The following is a 20,047-nucleotide window of genomic DNA, read 5'->3' on the forward strand; positions in this document are numbered from 1 at the left end:
GTGTTTGTGAATTTTGCCAAATGTCAAAGTCTTATAAAAACACTTCTCTAGTAAAAGCAAGAACTCCAAATTCACCCAAGTGTGGCTTGGGAGATTTGCCTTGCTCTCTTAGATACGTAATCTAGAGAATACAGCAAGACACAAATATGACACCAACAATTCTCTAAAACATGTCTTTACAAAGCCATATGTTTATAGAAGTATCAGTTAAGATAATGTCTATGGAAGCATTTATTAAAATTGTAGGTGTTGGAATATTTATTTCACACATTTATTTCTCATTTAATCTTCTGAGCAACCATGTGAGACAAGTATTATTATTATTATGAATCATTGTTACTATGATGAAGAAACTGAATGGCAAAAGGCCAGGTGATTTGCCAAGTGATTTAAGGTGAATACCTGGCCAGAAACAGGGAGGAGAGGGATTGAAATGCACACAGGGGCTCATGGTTTTCCTGCTACAAGTGTTGCTACATGGCAGAAAGCCTTGTGATCAGCTGTAGGGAGTGAACATGTGGGGTTCTTCCCTCTCATTACTAATCTGAATTTTTAAACTTCCGGTGGACAACTGAACTTGATGCTGGAAATTCATGCTTCTAGTCATGAACCGATTGAAGCTTTAGATCATGCAATGCTGACTTTTCTGTGCTCCCAGTCTAATCTTGAATTCCCTCTGCAGAAGGAGTGTCCACTGAAGTAAGGAGCTAAGATAAAAAGGCAACACATTTTGAACCTGTAAAAGCACCAATATTAATCCAAATTTGCATCATACAATCAGTATTCCAATGAGAAAATGTATATGCTATTCTGGGATTGCCTCCTAAGACATTGCTTTTCTGTCTCTGTCTCTCTGTCTCTCCATCTAACACACACACACACACACACACACACACACATGACACACACAGTTATATACCTTAGGAAAGAAAAAAATCAACCACTTACATTTTTAGAATACAAGGGAAAAGACAGATTTTTTCCCTCTTTTTCATGCTACTTTTAAAATGTGTTATATCCTCAGGAGTAAGCCTACTATACTGGGTTGGGAGAATTAGTCACGCAACTCCCCCAAGCACCACTCTGGAAGTGTACCTCTTGGTCTACCTTTTAATATAAGATGCCAGGCTGAAAGGAAGCCATGTCTGGGGAGTGGGTAAGCTGAGCTGCCGTGTGTTCCCATAGGAACGCTGGGAACACGCTTCTTTTATTTATGTGCCTTTGCAGCAGCTGCCTCTTTTGGATTCTGGCTCTCAGCAAGTGCAAGCAGCAGCTCCAAGCACAGAACTGCCCTAAATGTCTCTCTTTGAAGCCCTTGAGTCTACAGCCTTCTATTTGTGTCTGGCCCTGATTCATCATGGGTGTGACTGCTTCACCTGCTATGTTATACTTCCAGTAGAGCTAAATCAGATAAAAAAATTTAAAAAAAGGAACAATCCCTGGCCAGTGAATCTCTGCAGGAGAGCTGGACAAGTGAGAAGGACAGGAGCTAAGGCAGAGAGTAATTACTATCTGGCATCTGTGTTTCAAAGGATGTTGATATATCTCCCTCACCTGAATGTTTTGCTCCATGTGGAACCCAGCTACCTGTTTGGAAGACTAACAACAGTTGGATGCAGACCCACAATCAGTCTAGGTTTTGGAATAGTTATGATTCATAGCAGAAATGGCATTATGAATAAAGTAGCACAGATTTTAAAGAAACTTTTACTTATTCTCAAGAATCCAAACACTTAACTTTTAGGTAGAAATATCTGGAGACATTAACTCACTCATTTATTCATGCATTTACTATTTGATCCTGTGCCTCTCAAATAATAAAATTTATCATGTTCTGCTGAAATGGCCTATTCAACTCTGTGGGTCCATCTAGCTGATCACTATGTCCCACTTGCCTGGAATATAGTAAGTCCTTATCAATTATTTTCAAGCCAAAAGAAGAAAGAAAGATATAAAACACATTAATATATAATTAATATAATTATATTATATATGATATATATTAATATCATATATATATCTATTCTTTTGTCTGTATGATAAGGTAGGAATTTATTGTACTAGAACAGCAATTTTCAACCAGTGTGCCACAAGAATTTTAAAGCACGCAATACTTAACTAGTCAGGAACACTGACCTCTTTTCCTTTAGATTGTCAAATAAAAAATGACAACAGCCAACACAATAGCCACCTAGTGTGAATGAATCAAAATTATACTTATTTCTTGTCAGATTGGCAAAAAATATATTTTTGGTGTGCTGCAGAATTTTAATTAGTTTATGTGTGCCATGAGATGGAAAGGGTTGAAAATTGCTGTAGAATATATATTGCATGTAATAGCTAACATTTACAGAGTAGTAACTATGGGCCAAATTTTATTTTACGTGACTTTCATAGATTGTTTCTTTTAATCCTCACAATAATCATTGAGTATGTACTATGACTCCCCCATTTTATGGACGAGGAAGCAAATACAAAGAGGTTAATTAGCTTGGCTAACATCACACATAGGAAATGGCAGGGACAGAATATGAACCCAGCCAACCCAACTGGGAGAGTGTGCTCCTAATCACTGCAATGCACAGCCTCCCGATACACCATAAGCTCGCTGCTACAAACTCTGGTGATGGAGAAAGGAAATTTTCTAAAAATGTTCTGAAGTTGAAGTTGGAGATTGAGCTGTTGTCTCTCCCCTTCCTCTCAAAAAATATCTGTAAGTACACTGTCCAGTTAGGGTACCAGAACACAGAAAACTGATCTGTGCTCTGATAGACAGGAAACTGACACTATCATAGTGACCACTGGGAATGATTCTCTTTACCTCTGCTCCTCTGTCACCATTCTTCACAATTGAGCAAATTAAAACATCAATAAAACACCCCAAGAAGAATCAGCTCCTCATGGAACTTCGGGGTCTAAATGTAGTGAGGAGCTTCCCTGCCTTTTGTTAACCTGGCTTCAAGTTTCCCCCTGCCAACTGCTTAGACACGTGACAGCTCAGAGTGGTATCTGAACCAACATGCTCTCCAATCCATAGCCCAATCACTGGCTGAAGCTCTCAGAGGCACCAGCCCCAGAAAGCAGAGGGTTCCTCTGCATTTAAAAACAGAATAACAAATAGACAATATTTGAAAACTCTGAGTATTGAAATCAGTGATTAACTTGGGATCTTCGGAAATTATACATAGTGACTAAAAGGACAATTGTGGGCAGTGAGCCAAGGCCAAGGCTTAGGTGATGGAAGTGTGGCATCTTGATATGGAATGCAAGTCCTTTACTTGTCTTGGATGCAGTCTCTAGTGAAGAGAGGATGCTATAGCATTTCTCCACTACCAAGTGGACTAAGACCCAAATACCTCTACGTTCCCTACTTCAGTCTCTTTTGCTGTCAGTATATTAAAAATGGAGGCAGCACAATAAGCTTGTCATTTTTCAAAAGTTGTGAGATGAATTTTGTGTCAGAGGACAAAAGGGAGAGAGAAGGTAGAAGGAGACAGTCAGGTTCCAAGGGAGAAAAACCCAGGAGGTGACAGTGACTTGGGTGGGTGGAGCAAGGCCTAGAAGAAAGGAGGGGCCAGCCTTGGGAAGAAAAGGCGCTATTTCCCTACTTGAAACTAAACAGAAGGGGATTCCTGAAGTTTCAGAGAGGTTTGGAGGGACCTAGAAAGATGATGGCAATCATGGGAGGTGGCCTCAAAATTTTCAGAAATGTATGAGGCAAAATCAAGTGAATTCTGTGAGTGAATTTAAATATTATGCAGTTACATTTTCATACTAAAGATTCTAGTTCATTCAATTTAAAAAAAAATAAATTGTCATTCATAATTTAGGTATAGATAACAAACTTTTCACAATAGGATGGTGAATATTATAAACATTAACCTTTGGTTTGACTCAGCAATGATATATCTTCATTCTGGATCTCTGCATTCAATATAGGAAAATTCCACCAATAACACTGAATCTTCTTTTAAAGATATATTCTGCAGGATTGATTTGTAAAACCATTTGTTTTATAAAGTGATTCTCAGAAGTTTTCTTTTCTGTTATTCTAACTTTCCTATTATTTTAGTTTAGAAAAATCAATTTAAAGACTTTTAAATATTGCACTTTTAGGGTAAGGTAATTTGTTATAAATTGAAGGCTAAATACTCCCTCAAGAATGCATATTTGTAAATGGTGTTTTAAAAATCTATCCTTTACTTATGGAAAAGAAACTACATAAAAGCTAAATGTGAGACCAAAAAGTTTAATGATTTGAACTTAAAAAACTGATATTATTTTGAGCACTGTTTATGATGGATTATAGAGCCTCCATCACTGAGGATATGTTCCCCATGAAGGCTTCAGGTACAACACAGAAACCATAAACTCAGTCATGACGAGTGGACTCCACTAAGATCTGTGAGCAGAATACGAGCTACCTTACCATGCTGAAAAGGAGGCGTTGACGGAGGTGGGGGGACAGAGATTAAAGAGTCAAATATTTTTTAGAAATAAGAATAGCATCTCAGCAGTTAGCAAGAGTCTTTGGATACATTGATCCTATAGGTCAAGAAGAAGTAAAATGCTGTGGAACTCTCACAAATAAAGACAGTAATTGAAGAGAGGATATGGTAGCAAGTTATGTGGAAACAGGCTATGAAATACATAACAAGGTAGATCCCCTTCCTGTCCTCTCAACTTCTACTAATGGCTCAACAATTCTTCTAGTCACCTTGACCAAAAAGTAGAGTCATCTGTAATGACCCCTTTCTCCTCAATCAATCAGCAAATCTTCTCACTCCACTAGAATAATATTTCTCAACATCTATTACTGTCTCTCTGTTTCTACTTGCTTTTGCTGGGAATCTCCTGCTTTACCATCTGTCCTCTAGTACCCAAAACAAAGTTGCCAGATTAATCTTTCAAAAGCAAACTCTGGCCAGGTCACCACTTGCTCAAAAACTTAGAATGGCTTCCTAGTGTGAGCTGAAGATAATAAAAAATTATTACATTAAGTTTCACTTAGAGTAGTTGTTCTCAATATGTGGTATCTGGACTGTCAGCCTCTGCATTCCCTGGGAACTGGTTGAAAATGCAAATTTTGACTCTGCATTATATCTACCTAATCAGAAAATCTAGGAGTGGCCCCAGCAATCTGTGCTTTAAGAAGTCTTCCAGGCCTTGGCTTGTGGCTCAGTGGATAGAGCGTTGGCCCAGGTTATAGATGTCTTGGGTTCGATTCCTGGTCAGGGCACACAGGAGAAGCAACTACCTTCTTCTTCTCTTCTTCCTCTTCCTCTTCTCCTTCTTTTCCTCTTCTTCTCCCACAATCAGTGGCTTGCTTGGTTCAAGTGTGGCCCCAGGTGCTGAGGATAGCTTGGTTAGGCTGAGCATGTCAGCCTCAGGTTCTAAAACTAGTTCTCTTGATTTGAATATCAGTCCCAGACAGGATTTCCAGGTGGATCCCAGTGGGGGCACATGCAGAAGACTGCCTCACTAACTCCCCTACTTCTACCTTAAGAAAAAAAAGTCTTCCAGGTGATTCTGATGCATACTAAAATTTGAAAAACACTGATATGATGATTGAGACCATGAACTCATGGCTTCAGATCACTGGGTCCCAAATCCTCTTTTTGCTGATTGGCTGAATTCTTTACACAACTCACTCTCTAAGCCTCAGTTTCCTTATTTAAAAATAAGGTCTAGTCCTGGCCAGTTGGCTCACTGGTAGAGCATCAGCCTAGCATGTGGAAGTCCCAGGTTCGATTCCCAGCCAGGGCACGCAGTAGAAGTGCCCATCTGCTTCTCCACCCTCCCCCCTGTCCTGTCTCTCTATCTCTCTCTTCCCCTCCTGCAGCCAAGGTTCAATTGGAGTAAAGTTGGCCCAGGTGCTGAGGATGGCTCCATGGCCTCCATCTCAGGTGTGATAATGGCTGGTTCCAGTTGCAACAGAGCAATGCCCCAGATGAGCAGAGCATCACCCCCTAGCAAGCATGTTGTGTGGATCCCATTGGGCACATGTGGGAGTCTGTGTGTCTGCCTCCCAGCTTCTCACTCCAGAAAAATACTAAATAGATAGATAGATAGATAGATAAATAATGGGGTTTAATTGAGGTTGCCACCATGAGTTATAAACAGCAAATCATATGCTCAACATAGGAGTTTATCTACATGGAGCCCTCCATAAATATCACTGTTACTATTATTACTAAAGGCTACCCTTCCGCTGACCCTAAAATATTTTTGACAGGCTGGTTCAGTTGACCCACTCACCATTTCTGGCAAGTCTAGTACCACTAACACAGTGCCTTCCTCATCTATGGGTTCAAATATTTGGCATATGAATCAGTGAGGAGCAAATACCAGAAAATTCTTGATACTAATTAAGTGCCTTAGGGAAGAAGCTTAGTTTGAAATTGAATGGAGTGAAATTTAATGAATGTTAATGAGGCATTGATTTACTATCTGACCTGAGAAAATGTGATAAACCAGTTGCTTGTATTCCCATCTGTGAAATGGGATTAATGTTATTAACCTCCTTTAAAAGAATTATCCCTACAGATTCACTGCACATAGAAAGTGCCCACAGGTGTTGAAAATGATTCCTGTGATACATAATAATGAGTCACACCTGCAGAAATGGGGACAAGCTATGAATTATGTCCATCAACTGAACTGGGAACAATGATGTTTCTGTTTTGAGTTGTTATCCACGTTTCCTCGTAATTCTGCTCATGGGTACACTATAAATATTTCTTTTAGACTTCTGTTACATTTGGAGAGAGGTTGCTAGAGAAAATATTGTCTCTCCTGTGGTTAAGAATTACTGAGATCATTTGTGAGAATTTTCAATAAGGACATGTTGTCTATGTAGCAAATTCTAACACTGCAAAATCCCAGAAATAAGATGCTTGACCATGTCACAGTAAGGGTTAGGAAAAGTGTGTGGATGTATGAAGGCATATCCACTATGGTAATAGTAAATATTGTGATGTTTATATATTATATTCATTGTTATATATTTTACAATACTTAGAGTAATAAATATATTTTTTTAAATGTTTATAGAAGAAATATTACAAAAATTAACTAAATAAATAAACAGTTTGATTTAGTGATGGGGAACATGTAGGGCCATTTTCACACATGAAGTAGATACAATGTTATCATTTGTCACCTTTAATACTCCCCACGACTTGTCAATTTTCTTTTAAACCTAGGAAGATTAAATAAAACCTGATTCTGACAATATTATAACTGATTTCTTCTGCCACGAGGCGGCCCCCTTTTCTCTGTAAGCCACAGCAAAGTTTGGAAATGACTTTCCTTAAAAGACTGCCCATGCCACCCACTGCTGCGGTCCAATAGCCAGGATCCCTTGCGTCAGACTTAGGTCTACTCCACTCCCATTACCTGTTGCTCTCTGCCTTATATAAGTAAGCTCCACCTATATATACACGCCCCATCCCAGTGAACTTCTTTCTGACAGTTTCCCTCACGTACTAAGCCTAACAGTAGAAGGACCTGCTTTCTGAATTATAGGCACTTGCTGCACTGTATTTTATGGCTTTGATAATGCCTTCCAGGCTAGACGGTTATCATCTTAAGTCAAGAACCATTTCTTATTTTTGTCATTATTTTCATCATTTAGCAAAACACCTGTAAATTTGGAACCCTCTCCATAGTCTAGTGAATGGGGCTTGAAAGACAATGAGTGACTGGAGAGCAGCATACACCAACTGTTCTTCAACATTGGCTGATCTTTTCCTGGCTAATGGGAAATTTCAGAACAAAAAGAAATGGCCAGATTTAAAAAAAGTCTTGTAATACCAAGGATGTCATCAACAAAAATTACAGATAGGGATGATCTGCACTTCGCATTCACATCCTCAGCCCAGGTCAAGGTTGAAGATCCAGCCGGTTGATGGTCCCTCCTGCCCCTCCCACTGAGGCTGCTAAGACTTCAGCACTGCTCCCCACTTACACCTTCTGTGAAAGGCAAGCTCCTCCTTTTCAGCTGAGTCAGATGTCAGCATCTTGAGGGAGCAGGGGACATAAACTGGCTCCACAGCATGTTAGGCTGGCATGGGTAAGTGTAGTTTTTTTTTTGTTGTTGTTGTTGTTTTTAACAACTGAGGATCTCCACTCTAAAGAGAGAGCCAATTGAGGAAGACTAAGTTTCTGAAGATGAGAACCTCAGGTTTACCTCAGATTTTTATCATACTTATTGTGTGACCTTGTTCAAACGTCCTTGTCAGATCCAGCTTATAATTATTTCCATCAGTGTTCCCTCTCCAGCCTTCACCTGCTAGCTGTGCCTGCCTCAACCTCGATCCCCTTAGTTTGACTACATCTGATGTCAGTCACCTGCCTGACCTCAGCTGTGTTGACCTCCATTACCTGTGATCTCTTTCTGACTCCTTCCCTCATTAGGTCTTCACTGTGCCTATTATAGGACTGGTTGCCAACAGCAACCATCATAGAAACATAGGTGAAACCTCAGTTAAAACATCCTCTCCCAGTGTCCTTGTGACATATATGGGCATTACAAAATGTTAGAATTTTACACTTTGGTTAGTCATACACATATATATTTTTTGAGAAGGTACCAATAATATGTCTTTCAAATCTCATATCGTGATAAGTGTGGGTTTTCTCTAAAACCACGAAAGACGAAGGAAAAATAACGAGTGACTATTGGTCCTTCTGTAGGGCATGGCCCAGTATCAAGTCTTGGGCTTGTTTTCTCCCTGCACTCTATAACACCCTGATTTTCTGTCTTAGTTTTCTTTCTAGAGCTGTTGGAACAGAGTTCCACAAAGTAAGCAGCTTAATAACACAGAAATGTATTTTCTCACAGTTCTGGAAGCTAAAAGTCCTAAATCAATGTGTGGGAAGGGTTGGTTCCTCTTGAGGGCTCTGAGGCAGAATCTGTTCTCTGCCAGTCCCTAGGTTCTTGATGTGCCTGGCTTGTGGCTGCGTCACCTCTGCCTCCATTGACATCACACGGCATCCTCCAGGGTGTCTCTCTCCTTTTCTTATTGTAACACAGGTCATATTGGATTAAGGGCCCAGCCTGCTCCAGCATGACCTCATCTTAATTTACTACATCTGCAACAACCTTATTTCCAAATAAGGTCACACTTTGAGGTATTGAGGGTTAGGACTTCAACATCTTTTGTGAGGGACACAATTCAACCTATAAAACCCCCTCACATTTTTACCACAGCCTTCACTTTGTTTCCATTATGAGTTTCAAACAGAATTTCTTATGTTTTCCGGAAAAGAGCACACATGGGCTTCTGGGTGTCACGCTGGACTCAACCCCAACTTCCCTACCTACTTTCTCAGGCCTGCTTTGACCAGTTTTGCCACCTTCAAAATAGAGATTAAATATATATCTACCTTGCAGGAATATTAAATTCCTACTAACTAGGAATATTAAATTAACATGCAGTATATTGTAAGTTCTCAACAAATTTCATGAAGAATTTCCTTCTTTAATGAATAATTATTAAATAGCGGAGAAAGCCTGACCGTGGTGGTGCAGTGGATAAGGCACTGTCCTGCAATGCTGAAGATGCTGGTTTGAAACCTTTGGCTTGTCTGGTCAAGGCATATAGGAGTTGATGCTTCCAGTTCCTTCTCCCTTCTCTCTCTCTCTCTCTGCCTCTCCTTCTCTCCCCCTCTCTAAAATAAATAAATAAAAACATAAATAAATAGCAGAGAAAAAGTTTCACTAAAGTAAACCTTCACACCAATGTTTCCTTTGGAGTTAATAAGAAACATTTCTGTGCCACCGTTGCCAAAAGCATCCTAAAGCCTTTTCAGTTTGTTAGCTTGTGAACCTCCGTTTGTTAGTTTGTGAACCTCCAACAAAAATATAGAGTTGTGGGCAAATGCTTTAAAACAATTGCTCTGGATGTTTTGGTAAGAATAAACTTATTAAACCACCTACGTGATTGTAGACATAAACAAGAGCTTAAATAATCTGGCTTTAAATGCTCTATATAAATCTGAATTTTAGTACCGTGCTCTAGTCTATGGCTCATAAAGGAAGCTCCTATTTTGGTGTGTCTGGGTGAGTCTGGCTATGTAAACTTTGAAAAACCTTTGAATTAAAAAAAATGGTTATGGTTTACTGCTTGAAAATCTTTTTAAGTGAGAAGAGGCAGGCATTGCATCACCAAGATAACTTTATTTAAACTTATTAGTTCTTGGAAATTATTTACTCCCCTTTGTGTATAACACACACACACACACACACACACACACACACACACAAAAAAAAAAAAAAAAAAAAAAAAAAAAAACAAAAAAAAAAAACCAAAAACAAAAAACAAAGGTCTATTAGGATAGGATGAAAACAAAGGTCTGTTAGGATAGAATGCGTATGATTTTTACAGATATGGTGTGGCTTCTGAAATCTTTAAAGATTTATCTAACATATACTTTTAGGTCTTCCTTTTGTGAAACTTTGATAGCATAATAAAATTAGATTTGCTGAATTTCACTAAACTGTAAAGTAACATGTCATCAGCTTCACTTACTTTTCAAAAAATATTTCTCTGTGGTAATGCTCATCAATCTAGCTTTTCAGCCCCTTAAACATGAAACTCTGAAACAAAAAGGATGACTCCATCAGTTTTGCATGTGACAAGACGTTAAACATTTAACACTCCCACATTGTAGCACCAGCTGCCTCTGGATAATGTAGACTTGCTTAGGTTTGGTTTAGAGAAAAAAGGAGGAGGAGGAGGAGGAGAAAGAAGGAAGGAAAAGGAACTACTCTTTCAGACATGTGCTTGCTAAGCAAATATTTTCTTCTGAGGGAATATTATGAGGGAGTCACCATCAGGTTCTCAATTCCTGGGAGTGCCCCTGTTTCTACACCTTCTTTTTTTTTCTAGTTAGACAATGATTTGATTTCTTGAGTACATAGACATTTATGCACCAAGATAAAGGCTGTGGATTACTCATATTTCCAATTGGGTGGGAGGACTTGTTTATTCTCATAATATTGAGCCAACCAATGAATACAGTTCTCGAGCAGATTCAGATAAAATTTAGCATCTTTATCCTTTCTGCTCCTCTCAAGATGCTTTTAAACAGCAACAGCTTCTTAATTAAATGATAGAGATCCTCAGGAAGACCAGGAGTAAGTTCTTTGGACTTAAAAATTCTCAAGATTTTATTGCCTTTCACAAAATATACTTGTTCAATGCCATGTGAGTCTCTCAGGATCACACCGATTTGTGAGGGAATTAGGCCCTTCTTGATCAGTTTGTACACTGCTCCTTGATGCCATCAGATGTCAACTTCAGCCAGACGGAACACTGTGGCAGTAGGGGCAGAGCCAACAGAGACAGTCCCTTTCCAAGAATGTGCATGAACTCCATTATGGTGGCCGACAGGCAGCAAAAAAGAGCTGTTTCTTCACCTTCTCATGGATTGACTTTGATATGAGCACGTAGTGCACTGGATTAAATATTTTGTTCTTTGAGGGACAGAGTAGATCTTCAGTCAAGGACATACCTTAATCCTACTGTAAGAGCTCAAAAAATCTGAGCTGAGTGAATGAACTAGAAAAGCACTATGTATGGCCCACTGGGTCATGCTCACTCTCTCCACAATCAATTCTTTATCTTGGGCACTTCTGCTGTTGTTTCAGACCAGTCAAGGAGCATTGACTGAGCTACCTGGGCACTCAGTTGATCTAACAACAGAATCTGTTGATGAAGCCATTGTTAATGATCCCAAACTAGCATCGACGTTAAGGAGCCAGGTGGTTTTGTTCTTTAAGTGTCTTGTCATGAGTAATGTCCCTGAGATGGCAAAAATGATTTATGGTTTTCCTTGGTGAGCCACCGACCTAGGTGAGATGCAGAAAAGGTCAATGACAGGTGCTCATACAGTCTGCCTAGTCATAAGGCTTGTTAAGAGCATTTTCCATATGGAAGGAGGCATGATGCTGTGAAATGCCCACTTTGAAGAACATTATATGAAGCTCCTGACAAGGAAGATAGAACAGTATAAATAGCTCTCTGTCAGTAGTAGGTGTTGGTTCTTTCATTCAATGAACTTTTGATGAGAAACTACCATGTGCCAGTGCTATTCCAGGCACTAAAGGAAGAGGCAGGTGGGAGTGGTGTGGGAGTGGAGATACATATATAGAAGAATAAGGCATATGGCTGAGACGCTGGGCAGTTAACTCAGTAGATCTCAGTTTCATCATCCACTTTTTAATGTAGAGATTAACAAACTAGAAGCTGTGAAACCTTTGGGTAAGTTAACTTCTTTTTTTTAATCATGGAGTCTGTTTCTTTATATCTTTATTTCCTTTTCTTCACCATTTAAAGAAACAGTCTCATAAACAGATGCTCACGTGAATGATGTCATCAAGACAGTATTAGCTGAGTGCCGAGAGCCACACTGCAGTGCTGCCTGGTTTGCACAGTTCCCAGGGCCAATCTTGGGTTCAAGGTAGAGCTTTACTGTCTGTGTCAATCAGGTCTTATCTGTATCATCACATTTTTTTCTATATACCTGCATCTTTCCAATGACCCATTCTAAACATAGCTGCAGAAGTCATGCTCATTTATGGTCAGTCAGAATTTAGAGTCATTCCAGTGCAATTTCAACAAAGATTACTGCTTGTTGTTATATTTAGTCCCATATAGAGCTTCACATGCTTACTGCCTAGATGAAGAGTCTGAGATCTTAGTTATCAGAAGGGAAGCTGAATAAAGAAAAGCTATTCTCTTCCTTCCAATTTTTCTTTGTTACTGAGCTTGTCTCCATATTTTTCTCTTATTTCTACTTCTACTTACTTTAAATTTCCATTCATCTTTCCTGTTATAGCTACACCAAACCTTTTGCTATTCTCCAGATGTACCACACTGGTGTCTACCTTTCTACCTTTGCCTCCACTGCTCCTTTTCTCGAGTATACATTTTCTTTCCTGTCTGTTTGATTAACTTTTTCATTTTTAAGTAGTATTGGCTTCAGGAAATTTCTGTGACTCTCTGCAGGCTCTTGGGGTATCCTACACTTGGCTCAGATCTTCATGTCTATTTCTCTGGCCTCCTCAGTAGACTAACCCCTGTCTAGTCTAGGGAGATATGTTATCCATCTTGGTATTTCCAATGTTCACTGTAAAGTTTGACACATAGGAGGTGCTTAATCTGTGTTAAATGAATGCATTCCCAGTGGAACAACCCAAAGAAAGATTTATTAGCATTAGGTAAATGCAGAGGCTACAGTCATAAGAGAACATTGACATACATATTAAAGTTTTCTGATTTGTAAGTAAAACACAGATAACCCTTTAAATTAACAAGGAAAATACAAAGAGGGAAGAAAGTATTAAAGATCATATATTCAGTTTGCCAAGGTGTTTATACAAGATTAGTTATCAATATATTGGGGCTCACTAGACAGGGTCAGATATAGTGTCATTTACCTTAGTAGAAGCTCAGCACATATTTGTGAGTTATTCAATTAATTTTATGAATTTTCAAATTTCAGTCATACCCAAGTAAACTCTGTATACTGCTTAAATTCCTATATCTCTTTTCCTAAGATAAAGAGTTTATTTAAACCAATGTAATACATAAATGTTTCTACATTAGAACAAACTATCATGTAAGGTGCTGGCCTAATCTAATGGACAGTAATTGAAAAAAAATACAAGAAACTTGATAATATTTCAACTATCTCTTTCCCCTTTTATACTGATATAAAAAAAAGGGTGAGAATTTATTGCCCTTTGTGCTAAAGATCTTTCTGTAAGTAAAAATTGGAAGATAAATAATGTAATTCAATTTTTCTTTCAGGTAGTATTTAAACTAAGAACTGTCCACACTTTTGCAAACTAAGATAGCCAAAGAATACACAAGCAATAGAAAAGTTGTCAAAAAAGATCACTCAATACCCCAAAATAGCTCATAGGTAAGAGTCCCAGTCAAATACTATATTCCTTCACATATATCATATGTTGAAAACAACAACAAATATCTTAACATGTTTTGTTATCATTTTTTTTACTTCTTTATGATTATATAATTTTTACTCTATGTTAATATGATAAAATAGTATTAAAGAAAAGAGTATAAGACTCATCTTGCCCTGTACAATAAATGACTGGTTTTTTAATACACAGTGAAAAATGTCCATTTGGGTAAAACCATGTTGTCTCTCAGACACTTTCAATCCTTTCCATTTTCATGGACTATGCCAGCATTTAGCAGGCACAGTCACAATTAACCACAGTTTTCCTTTCAAGGAATACAAAGAAAGAAAAATTGAATCCTCAAAAGTCATTTCCCCTGATTTCTGTCATTTTTATGTAAATAGCTGCTTGGTAGAAAACAAACAGAAACCCTGACTTTAATCCAAATGGCAGCTTTTGGGGAATGGTCAACATTGTTAAATTTGACAAACAAGCAGTATAGTTAGGTGTGAAAAAGCTACTTGAAATACACAGGTGCAGTATCTAGTTAAGAGAAAAAGGAGTGTCCTAGTATCTCAAAAAAGAATAAGTGATAAAAAAACAGAGAGTGCCTAAATTAGGATTCTAAAATCCAGGCAGGCATCAACTTTATCTTCTAAACCTCGAGAAGATGTTTATCCATCTCTTGGTAGGACAATGAAATAGTGACAGTGATCTCTAGCTTAAAACAGAACAGGCCCTGGCTGGTTGGCTCAGCAGTAGAGCGTCGGCCTGTTGTGTGGAAGTCCTGGGTTTGACTCCCGGTTATAGCACACAGGAGAAGTTCCCATCTGCTTCTCCTCCAGTCCCCCCTTTACCTCCCGCAGCCATGGGTCCAATGAACAGGTTTGTCCCCGGTGCTGAGGATGACTCCATGGCCTCAACTCAGGCACGAAAACAGCTTGGTTGCTGAGTAATGGAGCAGCAGCCCCGGAAGGGCAGGACATCAGCTCGACAGGGGTTGCCGGGTGGATTCTGGTAAGGGAACATGCAGGAGTTTGTCTCTCCACCTCCCTGCCTGTCACTTGATAAAAATAATAATAATAACAAACAAAAAAGCAATGCAAAATTTCAAAGGATGATATTATTTCATAGGTATTTTCTCCAATCCTTGAAAAAACAAGGCAAAGTAATATCATGATCCCTATGTTAGTAAGCTCTGGTAGGCCTAAATTTACACTGTTCTTAAAAGGCAGAACTGGCATTTGAACACAAATATATCTGCCTTTAAGATGCACACTCTTTTCCAGTGTAGCACACATATTTCCACTTCTGTGATCAGAAAGTCATCCTTTTCCTTCTTGGCCTTTCTTCTAAGGGACACTTTTCCTGGTCCAGGTTCTGACAATTAAGTCCCTGTCAGAAGACTTTTGATTTCTTGCTTAAAGGATATAGGACAGGAAAACATGCTGGTACACATTAGCCCCTTTTGCCTGGTCTAAATGCCTGGAGCTGTTGCAGCCATTTTGTAACCATGTAGCTGCAAACATGATAAAGACAGACCAATATGCTCAAGATTGTGAAAGGAAGAAAATGAGTCTGAGTCATCTATGGCCTGAGAAGCTGCAGAATCATTGCTCATGACTATCCTTATACTCTTCTTGTTACGTGTGAAACACAGGCCACTGCTTCATTAAACAACTATTCAGTGAGTTTTCTGTTACTTTTAGCTGAAAACTTTCTTACAGAATACAGTAGTGTTGATTAAAAACTAACAAATTAGGTATTAGATGACTAATAATGTATTGAGTATTCAAAGAAAAGCATGCTCTCTCCTCTTTCCACTTCCCACTCTTTATCCTGACACCATCTTGAAGAGAGACAAACCTCATGGTCTTAAAAGCCTTCCTTGTTTTCCTTTCTGAAGGATAGGAAAGTGCTGGCTTCCTAGGTCAAAGCTACCAAAGGTCAGCTTCCCCTGCCTGACAAATTCTTTCTCAGCATGGAAGGGAAGTTTTATCATTAAATAGCCACCTAGATGTTTCCTGTTCTATTTTCTTTTTAAATATACAGAGAGTAAAAGCGTAGGATTCTCATATAAAACAGATAATTCGGAGGGATGATGTCAGCTCAGAGGATTGTGTGCAGTTGGATCATTCTCCGTTTATAACTTTCTCCCACAAATGCTATAAATGAGTCCATACCCAGCCAGCTTTCCTTAGCCTTCATTCTATGTTTTGTTCTTGGTGTCAATGAGCTCTAATGTGGGCCAAAAAAAGACTTTAGAGTCAAAAGGTTTGCATTGATTAAGTCATTCATTCATTTAATATACATATATCCACCACTTACTACATGCCAAAAATTATGATAAATATTAAGAACACAAAGATGAAAGACAGAAAAACACAAACAATATACAGTGTGTGTGTGTGTATGAGTGTGCCTGCATGCTTATGTGTATAAGGGGACAGTTAACATAATTATAATGATTATAACAGTTTCTATGCCCTTATGTGATACGTACAGGATAAGATGGCCAAAACCATGATGGGTATATAACCAATTAAAAGTATCTAGGAAGGCTTCCTAGAGGAGGAGATTTTGAAGTTGAGCTTGGTTTTTATTGAATCTTTTAAGTATTGTGTGCTAAAAAGATGAGGGGTAATGAAAAAGTCTGAAAACTTCCCTTCATGTGTGCTACTTGCAAGCTTTTTTGGATCCATATTTAAAGAATTCTTAGAAAATGCTTGCCTTGAAAAGTTCATAATTGATATACGGGGATCTTGCAATCAGAGCCCTATATGACATCTGTAACTAAATTAAGACAATGTTTTATTGAACATTTCTTTCAACAGCTTTTCTTTCAACATAGTATAATGTACTATGTCAGCTGGTATAAAATTATTTTACATAGATGGGTCTCTCCCTCAAGAAATATATACAACAAAGACAACACTAACAAGTGGTAAGTGAATTAAAATATATAAAACTTTTTTTAGAAGAGAGAAAAATCTGGTTTAATGATGAGATTAGAAATGCTTATAGGGAGCAGTGATACTACATTGGAGGAAAGGTAGGATCTAGAAGAACTAGACAGATAAGAGGGACAACATTCTAAATATACTTGAACTAGAAGGGATAGAGACCGGCAAGTCCTGTGAGCCTTAAATTTTAATGTATATTCACTGAATAAAGTCCGGTTAATATGTACACTGTGATTCAGGAGGTCCATGCGGGGCCTGAGAGTCTGAGTTTCTAACGAGGTCCTAGGTGAATCTGTAGCTGCTGGTCTGTGGGCTGCACCTGGAATAACAAGGACCCAGTTCACATGCTTCACTGTGAATGAGAATCCTGAAGCCCAAGGCAGGGAGAGACCCGCCCATGCCACATGGTTGATGAGCATGAGAGCAGCTCCCTGACACAACAGGAGTTCAGGAAGGCGTGAAAGGTGGTGGGCTCTGGAGTCAGGCTGATATAGGCTCGGGCTTAGCCCTGCTGTTTAATAACTGCAAAGCCTGTGGCAAGTCAAGGATACTTTCTGTGCTCCAGTTTTGTCATTTGTAGAATATTGAATAAAAAAAAAATCTTGTAGAAGAGCTGTGATAAGTCAATAATATGAGTGGCATATAAAAATGCACAGTAGTGTCTGAAACAGAGTAAGTGATAAAAATATGTAACATGGCTGGCAAATAGGTGCCTGATTAAGGCCAAAACAAACAAACAAAAAAAGGATTTTATTTATTTATTTTTGCTGCTTCTTTGGAAAAAAATGTAAACAGGTAAATATATATTTGTGCTTCTTTGCAGTTGAGTGCTTTAAAACATCTGCTCATTAATAGAAAATGCTCAGTTAATATAATTAATATTAATGATATATGGTAGTCGTCCACTTTGGTTAGTACAGGCATTATTTTTATATATATATTTTTACTGGTTCCAGATTTTTTTTTCAGGCTGTATTAGCTCTTATCTAAATAAATAAATAAATAAATAAATAAATAAATAAATAAATAATAAAACAACAATTTAATCTCATAGATTCCAAGGAAATAATTAGAAACAGTGACTTGTAGAATGTCTTCTTTGACAGGAAATTTTCTGTTTCAAATACTAGCAAGCAAAAAAAAGGATGTTGCCATTTTTACGTAATATGAGGGTTAGATTTAGTCCACAGGGGAAGTGCTAAAGGAGAAAAGAAGAAAAAAAAATCTAAGAGGAATTAAACCTGTTAAACTGCAGCACCACTGTAAGAGCTGCTTCAGAAATCTATTTAGAAATCATTGTTCTTGTATCTGAATCGTTACAGAGACATACCATCACCCACTTCTTATTACTGCAAACATAGCAACAGTTGCTATGCTAGCAAAAGATTCACAGCACAAACACTGAAGTCAGGAGGGAGCTGGGTGGGGCCAGTACTGGAGTGAGACTGTTGAACAGCACAGGGTGCTGCCTGGACAGATTTAATTAGGCCAGTTGTTCTGTTTGGTCTGTGTTGTGTCCTCTCAGACATTTTAGTAGAGGGGAAGCAGTCTCAAAAGCAGCATTTTCAGACTAAGTCTTACTTTCAGTCTACACAGTACCCATCGCCTTCAAAGATAGAACCTGTTTTGAGAAACACAAGAGTGGGTCTAGGTCCTCCTTCTGGTTATGAATGGAGAAAAGGCCAAGGTGTCTGTTCATTTCCAGGAATGGAAAGCTCATAAAACTCTCATCATTAGAAAGTCAGGCTATTCGTTGTCCCAATATGTCATTTCATCTAATTGCAAACAGAAATCTATCACCATTTATTTAGCTATTTGCCTTTGGCGAATCTTCACAGGTTCCCTTTTTGTGGCTGGGATTTAGTTAATTAGTATTACAAAAGCTTGAAGAGGGAAATACACTCTGCTGGCCCTTTGGGTTATGAGGGAGCCCATTTTAGGTTATGCTAACATAATGCACTACTGAAGGGAAGGAAAGAACACCAAATTATAGCATCAGAATAGCCGTGCAAGAGCTGCATCTCATTCTCTCTCTCTCAAGTGCATATATTGTAACCTAAATGTGTCACTCACTCACTCTTTTTATGCAATTTTTATGCTACAATAAATACATTCACGTCCTTTAAGCTTATAAAAAATGTGCCACTTTTACACACGTAGGACTCTTCTCATATCTTCACTTTTATTAATTTCCTATTTTACACCACTTCTTCTTCTGAACAGAATATTTTGTTTGATGTTCTTTTTCCCCCCTCTTTTTCATGGCTAAAGCCTGTTTCAAATTAAGGGTGGTTTTAAAAGTCAAGCAACTGAAAGAAAGGATTGATATTTCCCACATGCTCCTAACTTTAAGGTTGAACGCCTTTGTTCAGCGGGAAATCTCCAAGCCTTTCTCTTTTTTATTAGCAGTCAGGGCTGGAGACCCCACCTGAGGTTTGTCAGCTGGTTGCTAGGTGGCGCTAGATAGCAAAGCAACTAGAAAAGAGCCACAATATTGCCTCAGGTCCACATCAGCTGAAAAGGAGTTCTTACCTAGAGCCCTATAGCAATTCAGCACAGATTATTTCCAATTCTGATGAATGTTAGGATACTAGCGGCATAAAAACCAGAGGACACTAGCAATAAATTTATAGTCTTTTCATTTTTTGAGTGTATGTATGCATATGAGAATTGTGTGCTTATTTCACTATAATGCACCAGGGCCTGTGATGAAAAGATTTTATGTAAATATACATAGATGATTATGCTTAATTTTTGGAACTCTATGAAAATAGTTTTAACTTCTTGCAAGGCCCCTCTCTACTTTCCTTAATTTCCCATTTTTATTAGATGACATTCAGGGACATAAAGAGGTATACTAAATACTTTCATAGCCTCATATCAATATGAATAGTTATATTCTTTCTTAACAACATATACCATGATATTAAAATTTTTTATGCTTTTGTTCATTAGAAAAAATTTGGGGCGCCTCAAGAAGATTTGAGCTTAAAAAGAAAGAGATAAAAGGCAACTGACAGGCATCGTGGTACTTGCTTAGATTTTAGCTGCTTTCCTTTGACTTTTATATTTTTCCAGTGCAGACCTTTAATGAGCTTAAAATTTGACCTTCATCAAGTGAGTGTCACAAAGATTATATATCTCGGAG

General features: G+C 38.3%; 1 protein-coding gene across 2 annotated transcripts in view; it reads right to left on the reverse strand.

Moving 5' to 3' along the window:
• Window positions 1–20,047, reverse strand: part of TNNI3K (TNNI3 interacting kinase) — a 317,917-nt gene that overhangs the window by 20,210 nt on the left and 277,660 nt on the right. The window contains exon 24 of one of the 2 annotated variants that reach the window (XM_066268884.1): window positions 16,683–16,729. The exons of the other annotated variant lie outside the window; for it this stretch is intronic. Coding sequence (XP_066124981.1) covers window positions 16,705–16,729 — 25 coding nt within the window. The 3' untranslated portion in view covers window positions 16,683–16,704. Of the gene's footprint in view, window positions 1–16,682; window positions 16,730–20,047 lie in introns of those variants that run through there. 2 annotated transcript variants of the gene reach the window in all.

The sequence above is a fragment of the Saccopteryx bilineata genome, chromosome 3 (assembly GCF_036850765.1).
Source record: "Saccopteryx bilineata isolate mSacBil1 chromosome 3, mSacBil1_pri_phased_curated, whole genome shotgun sequence".
Classification (NCBI taxonomy): domain Eukaryota; kingdom Metazoa; phylum Chordata; class Mammalia; order Chiroptera; family Emballonuridae; genus Saccopteryx; species Saccopteryx bilineata.